Below are 8,308 nucleotides of genomic sequence, written 5' to 3'. Positions count from 1 at the left end.
TAATATCAATACAGTAGATGCTAAAATATCTATCACAACATGAAATTTAAAAAAGCCAAGACTACAGAAATAGAATTGGATTGAGGAGTCATATATATGTGTATTGACCAAAAACTTTTTTAATGTTTCAAAAGCTTCTGGGAGGTACATGTCTTCTTGTATAGCTGTATGCATTAGTCAGATGTTTTTTGTATCTATATATAAGTAAAGAAATTGTGACGAAAAACAATCAAAATAACAGTTTTTAATGATTACTCAAAATGCATATAAATGTGTACATGTATATGTTTACAGTAATGTATAATGCAAATTATTGGCAACACCAATGACAAATGAATGTTTAATTTAACTATAATGAACATACACTGTACTCAAAACGTTCTGAAAATGAAATGATAAGTATTATCCCTGTTCATCCAAACAGATATTTGAAGATTTTATTAAAGATATGGATTATAGGGATTTATCAGTAAAATAAAAACGATCTTTCACTGTTTCAAATAGTGAAAATATCAATTTGATAGTTTTCACTGCTTGTACATTTTAGCCCGTTTTGCTACATGTGCTATCCAAAACAAATATCAGCGCGCACAGGGCTTGGACACAAAATGAACGACGTCATTTCCGATATGACGTTACTTGCGCATTCAGTTGGCGCATTTTTTTTTCGAAGAAAATTTAATAAAATGTTTTATACCAATTTAAGGCATATAAATAAATAAATAAAAATGCTTGATTCAGTGTACGATCGCTATATATTTCACCTTGTGAACACCAAAAGTGAATATTTCACTACGTCACTCGTGAAATATAACATTTGGTGCTCACTCGGTGAAATATACAACGATCTTACACTGAAACAAACACTTATCCTATATTTCTTTGTTTTTGCATCTTATACGAGTGAATGTAAGCAATGTGGTTTACACTGTTAAGGAAACTAAAATCTCAAAAACGTGTTTTATTTTTTTTTGCGTGTAATTTCTATTTATATTGACAGGTCAATGCTATTCCCCTTCAGTACAGACTTCTCCCAGACAGAGCATTTATGTCTACTGTACTATGTCTTTGTTTCGTCCAGGATTGGATGTTATGATTTTGGTAAAGAGTTTTTTTTCATGTTTAACTTTTAATTTAATTACTCTATATATCTTTTATCTCCATCGCTCCTAAATTTCTGAATATTCTAACAATGTTTGTACCGATTGTGCGATTTTTAATCATGTATTTATTATATATACTATTAAGGCATGTTTCAATAAATAGGTTAAAATAAAGCTGGAACCCTGAGAAGTTCATATGTTCATTTTCCGTCTTCTACATAGATATAATTATAAAAGATAGCCTACTTAATTTTTTTCGCACTCATATACTGAAAGTATTAATTTTATTTTTCTTTAGATATAGTATATGTTAATGTATCTACATGAAAGTCTTTCTCTTATACACCAAGCAGAGCTCGCCAGACTCGCCTGACCCACCAGCCCCAGTCTGGCAACATATGGATGGGTATAGTATTTTTGTTTACAATTCTATAACAACCAAATAAAAAAAGTGCTATTATGTACACACGTGTAGTTGACGAGTGTGGCTATTATCTGAACCAAAGCAGATGTCACTGCCGCCTGTCTTTCTTTGTGCAGGCATGTATATCTCAGTTCAGACTGAATGAACCCCCGTACTCTGCGTTCATTACTTAACACTCCTACGAATTGTCCATAGTGTATTCGGAAAATATCATTTATGGTAGCCGACGATGGACTTCATTACAGTTTTGCTTGGCTTTCGTAAGGGCCATCGTACTGCACTTGACTCACAGGGCCCCCGCGGACGTTCATCTGAGCGTCGGAGGCCTGTCGCGGCCAGTGGAAACCCACACAGAGTTGGTAAACGAGAGAGCCAATAATCGCCCCTAGGTGCGTTGCCACCACTGGGATCCAGAAATAGTTGTAGTTCCGAACACTGGAATAGAAAACAAATCATGACGTGTAGATACCAAATATATGAGAAACGCACACGACATTCGTATGTTATGTTCTATTATGCATTTTATTCGATAATCAAATATTGAAATGAGTCTACTTTACAGTTCTTTTAAATTAATTCTTATTTTACTTCTGCCCACTCCTTATTACTAGTATTGCAAAATAAGACAACTCTGAAACAAATAGCCATGTGCTCACTTAAAAGGCTCCAATCCCCAACCGCCAATCGCAGTGAAAATCCTCGGCCCTAGGTCGCGGGCGGGGTTGATGGCGTATCCACAATTCAGGCCAAAGGTCATCCCGATGGCGACGACAAGCAGCCCAACGCAGAGGGCCGTCATAGCCTTGGAGGGAGCCATGTTATCGGGGTCCGTGATCGCCAGGATGCCGATCAGCAACAGGGCAGTTCCAAATATCTGAGGGAGAAAAACATTTACTGGAAATAGGTAATCGCATCTATGTAGTAAGTCAATTTTGGGAATGTTCTTCTTCAAATGATTAAAGATGCTTTAATCATTGGCGTTTTGCACAATTGTAGATCAAGGCGCGGTGAAAGCTATAAATCGAATTATATACACCGGATCAGGATTGTTTCTCCGGTAGTAACATGTATGCTTTATTTATATGATGATATATATTCATTAGATTGAATTGAATAGTGCCAACATCAGGGGTGGGCCCAGGATTTGTCCTAAGAGAGGACAAGGAACCAAGTAAAAACGGCTGTAAATTTGGTGTAGCGGTTCGGGCGATCTCCCATTGTATTTGTCTTACTACATGTAACTAAAGTATCAAATACTGCATCCTGGTGTAAGTCATGCATATGTTTTCTTCCATGTTAAAGCTGCACTCTCACAGATTGAACGGTTTGACGACTTTTTTGACTTGGAACGAGCCAATTTTTGCGAAAATCCATGGACACTAGTTATATGGGACTGCTGACAAAAAATCAGATCGTAGAATTTCATATTTAAGTTAAAAAATTGATGTTTTATGCATTTTTCTTTAACATTTAGTAACGGTTTAAGCCATAAATCATTAATTTTCGAACGGAAATCTACGATCTGTTTTTTTTGTCAGCAATCTTATATCATTGGTTTGCAGATATTTATGAAAAAATTTGGTCTTTCCAAGACAAAATTTTTAAAAAAAGTTGTTAAAATGGCCAATCTGTGAGAGTGCAGCTTTAAGATGAAAAGTTACACTTGGACAATATTAGGGTATCTTTTTGAGGGGGGGGGGGGGGGGGGCATCGCTTATATCCGCTAGTGTTGGAGCATTTCCGGACATATTTGTTAAGAAAACCTACTAGTATCCTCTGCTTGGATTGTTCCAAAAGAGGGTGTATTTGAAACTCTATGCTGTTGCACTTGAAACAATAAGATATGTTTATATACTCATTCATTTCTATCATTAATCATACATAAGTCGTTTACATTTCTAGGTAGGAATTTCATGTAGCTTTGAAAGGATATTGAAATTGTGATGATCAGTTGAGTGGTTTAGAAAATCTTTGAAAATAGTTAGCGACAAGGTTCGTTATTCATGTTGTTGTTGTATATATGTACTTATGAAGGTCATGAATATGAAAAACAACATGATTTGGAGTTAAGTTTTGCTTTCTACATATCATGTAAGATGTTTTTGTCCTTAAAGCTGCACTCTCCCAGATTTACCACTTTTACAACTTTTTTTATTTTTAGTCTAGGAAAGGGCAATTTTTTGCGTAGATATCTGCAAACTAATTATATAAGACTGCTGACCGTTCGAAAATTAATGTTTTATGGCTTACACCGTTACTAACGGTTTAAGAAAAATGCATCAAACATCAATTTTTGAACTTAAATATAAAAAAACTGCGATCTAATTTGTTGTCATCACTCTTATATCACTGGTTTCCATGGATTTTCGCAAAAATTGGCTCGTTCAAAGACAAAATATAAAAAATGTTGTCAAAACGTTCAATCTGTGAGAGTGCAGCTTTAATTTAACATGTCGTGTGAATGAAAAGTATAGACTTGAATATAAATTGTCCATCTGGGTTAAACATGACCGAAAGTTGTAGTATCACCGCATTATTGACACATCCATATATATGTGTAATACTATCCAAAAAATCATAATGAAACATTATTCCTTTCTTTGAAGAAATAATCCATATATTTTAATATTTTATATAGATATAACAGTTTCAGACTTAGGAAAGTGTTAAGTTTTCTCATAAAATAAATGATAAAGAAATGCAATACACAGAGGGTAAGTTTTAAGAGTTTAAAAAAAAAAAAAAAAAAAAAAAAAAAAAAAAAAAAAAAAACATGCAAAGATGGAATGATTCATAAAACTTTTTTTTATTTCAATTGAGACCAATAGAAGAGAAAAATAGCTCTAAAAGCCATTGCTGAACAAAAAAAAAACATGTCAAAAAAGTGTCAGACTGAGATCTTTTTGGGATATGAAAAAAAATGTACATATCTTATTATACTATTGGAAAAGTTCATTTTTTAACCAAGTGCAAAGTAGCTCCTGATAAAGGTACCATGAAATTTTCAAAATTTATACACTCTCCGTCTTTTTCTCATTTTTTTTTTAAATGTGATATGCGCTCCTCATTCGTCTTTAAAATGACATGTTAACCTTACCTGGTCCCCGAAGCAGTTCCAGGAAGTGACGTAAGTCTGTGGGTAGGTGGCGAAAATCCCTGCCGAGCTCAGGTCCCGGACCCCTCCATCGTAGTGCGCTAGGGCGTCTGTAATTCATTTATAACTACCTGATTAATGAGGAATGGATGGATGCAAATTTACTATGACATGGACGTGTAGCAGGGTACCGGCAGGCCAGGTACGTTTAACAATTTTAGTACCCGCTACCCGGTCAATGTAGCAATTAGTTAAGGTATAATACAATACTGCGACGAAAATTACTGTTTTTCTTTTACATCATGCATGTGTTAAAGGGGATAGACACCGGCAGATGGTCCAAAAATTGGAAAACACAGTATTTCCTCAAAGCAAGCTTAGAACTTGGTTTAAACATATTTCATTGCATTTTTTCTTTTAACATAATCGGTATTTACAACAATAATATAGAGTATACAAAAATCAAATGGGTTGGATACAAGTTCTAACAACACTAGTAACGTCTTCCCCATGAGCACATAAACTTGATAAGTATTTGGCGATAAATATAAATAAGATAAGAAAAAGTAAGGAAATGGATAAGTGAAAGAAATGTTAGTAAAAGACAGGAAGTAAAAAGAAAAGAAGTATTCTGACTCACTGCTACACAGGTGATATGTGGTAAACTGTTCAATAAAACAACCTTAGAACTGTGAAGGAGGTCGATGATATATCATCATCATCATCATCATCATCATCATCATCATCATCATCATCATTATTATTATTATTATTATTATTATTATTATTATTATTATTATTATTATTATTTGCTGTCTCATCTGTATTCATGAATGTATTTATTAAAGCTGCGGTATAGGAAGCAAGCAAGAGAACTTCTAGATTTGGTTACTCGTGCGTAAACTCGTAGTTTTCATCGTGCATCTATAGTATTGAATTGATCATTCGACGATCAGACTGTATAGCAATTACTTCTTTCAGATTGTAAAATTTGCATTTATTACGGATGTATTTAATTCGAATACTTGCTGCTAGTATTATTCATGAATACTGTCTCATGCATATTTATCTTTGACAGTTTGGTAATTTTCTGTAACGGCATGGCAGTTGAAGGGATGTTGAGTCTGAGAGTGAGTGCAGCAGTGCCGGTACGGACGCTTTACATACTGTCTCATGCATATTTATCTTTGACAGTTTGGTAATTTTCTGTAACGGCATGGCAGTTGAAGGGATGTTGAGTCTGAGAGTGAGTGCAGCAGTGCCGGTACGGACGCTTTACATCTGCTCTTTAGCAGTGTTTTTTTTTCATTTGCGTATAACAACCATTGTGTATGAGAACATTGAAGCCAGGTATATTATGCTGGCGCATTTTTTGTTGAGACCATTTGGTTTGAATGAGAGTGTATATCTGATTAAAGTATCCCGCCTGTGCCACACCTATATTGTCTTATTCTTATATTGTTCAGTATCCCTTAGGTAAATAATAAATAATTTATATTTTTGCATGAAATGTAGTGCATACAAAACATAGCAAATTACGTACAGATAAATTTACCGACGCTATTTTTAAACCTACTGGGATTTTCGTGTTAAACAACCATAGTAAATTTCGAATTGGAAAAATGCGCAAAAACTGCGAAAGATGCACGAGTCGTAAGCGATGTGATACATCAGTAAGTAAGATTCAATACGTTGTACATAATGATGTCAATTTTATGTTTTTGTCAATTTTCTTTTGCTCTTGCAATGGTATCACCTGGTGTCTAGCCACTTAGAGCTTTCATTTGACAAACGATAAAACACACTTCCAAATTGTGCGTGTTTTTGTTTCGGACGACATGGTTACACCGCGGAAAGAAACTATTTTATGTCGTGTTTATTCTACGGTGTGAAACAAATATAAACGGATACTCGGGGGCTATTGACAATCGGGTACCCGGCTCTCGTTAATGATCTAAAATTGACAGCCCTATAAATCCGGGAATGTTTTTTGTACATATATCATTACATGACGAGAAACGATAAGTGCTCGTTAAACATCTAACTATGTAGTTATAACTTTACGATGACCCTATGTTTTTCGATAATATTTATAACCTAATCTATGTATATTTTGCACTAAACATGAATGTTATCATTTGTGTATGTTTATATTATACATTAACCCGGCTACCCATAGTATTGACCTACCATAATACACAAGGTAGACACAGGCGGCTGCGATAAAGGCGCCAAGGTACTGCGCGAGCATGTATACGGGTGCTTTCCGCCATGGCAGGCGTCCCAGGCACGCCATGGCGCCGGTGACAGCCGGATTGAGATGCGCACCGGAAACCCCGCCGGCCACAAAGACACCCATCATGACCCCCAACCCCCAGGAGAGATGGATGGACAGGGCGCTCCCGAGTTCCCCTTGGCTCAGCAGCATCTGTGCCACGGAACCGTCACCAAACGACTAAAATCACACACATAATAACTAGTTGTTCAAAAGGTAAACATTGAAATAAATTTGACGTCAACGTATGGCAATGTTTCTGAATCTGCTGAATCTGAAAGCTCTGAATATTTCGGATAAGCGTACAACGTGTTCATTTCTTCCGGGTTGAAACCTTTACATTTTCAGTCGTTGACAACTCTAAAATGTTTAAATAATAATATTGTTTATACTTTAAAAACAGCCGCTATCTCATTTCAAGTTTTTATTTTTAAGAAGATAAATTAATGTTATAAAAAAATGGAATACTGATTCGGCACCATGAACTTGTGCGAATAAAATACGCCGACGGTATAATAATAGTTATAGTCCAACTTCTTATCTCCTGACTGAAAACCATTTAAAAAGTGTGCATTTTTACCTCATGTAATTGTTATTTAGGAATTTATAACAACAACAAGAACATCAACAACTTCGATCTACTACAGCAACAACAGCAAATAAAACGGATTTTACCAGGAGGATGAAGGTTCCCAGGAACTCTGCAAGCGCCTCTCGAGCAAGATCATTGTGCACCCGAAGCTTGGTTGACAGCGCCATTGGAGCGCTTTCTACAGATGGATGCCCGGTATTATTTTTACCGCCTCGGAGGAAAACAACTGTCACTTAACGTGAAAAGTTTTTCTTAAAAGTAGTCACTATTTTAATTAGTGTTTACTTATTTTATTTGCAACAAAGTCACACACAAAAGACAAACTTCAAGGCAAGCTGGAACTTTATGTAATCATGCAATTAAGATGCGAACCGTAGTTCCATAACAAATCTTACAGGGCGCACACGATCATTACAAATAAAGGTTTAGTTACCGCTGAGTATCCAATGTATTCACTAATTGCGGCTGTGATTGATAATTGTGAATTAAGCAGTATAGTCACTGTTTCACAGGATGAATTATATCACATTGCTAGAAAAGAAAAGGCAAATCACAGTTAACGTGTGTTAGTATTTCACTTTTAAAGTCCATTGTTTGCGAAGTTTGCAACGTATGTATGTTCTAGTTAGCTAATAAACATCCCCAGCCCACTGTTTTATCAGACGTGGATAAACTTTGAACATGGAAAGCCTTTTGAAATACGATACGATTTATTCAGGTCAATCAGCTTGGCTTATCAGTAGTTCCCGTACACTATCTAGGTTCATGTACATGCAGGTTGAGCGCGAAACGCGAGTTAATAAAACAATTCTTAAGTGTG

The 8,308-nt window shown here is 35.5% G+C and overlaps 1 protein-coding gene across 1 annotated transcript; it reads right to left on the bottom strand.

Annotated features, from left to right (window-relative positions):
• Window positions 1-297: 297 nt before the first annotated feature.
• On the bottom strand, window positions 298-7,829 carry LOC128228487 (aquaporin-7-like). The gene is made up of 5 exons (XM_052939825.1): window positions 7,572-7,829; window positions 6,812-7,076; window positions 4,625-4,731; window positions 2,184-2,401; window positions 298-1,962 (listed from the first exon to the last, which is right to left on the bottom strand). The coding sequence occupies exons 1-5, from the start codon at window positions 7,653-7,655 to the stop codon at window positions 1,767-1,769; spliced, it is 870 nt and encodes a 289-aa protein (XP_052795785.1). The 5' UTR covers window positions 7,656-7,829; the 3' UTR covers window positions 298-1,766.
• Window positions 7,830-8,308: the final 479 nt, after the last annotated feature.

The sequence above is a fragment of the Mya arenaria genome, chromosome 3 (genome assembly GCF_026914265.1).
Source record: "Mya arenaria isolate MELC-2E11 chromosome 3, ASM2691426v1".
In the NCBI taxonomy this organism is placed as follows: domain Eukaryota; kingdom Metazoa; phylum Mollusca; class Bivalvia; order Myida; family Myidae; genus Mya; species Mya arenaria.
Note: the sequence above shows the minus strand (reverse complement) of the source record. Positions and strands in the feature narration are given on the sequence as shown.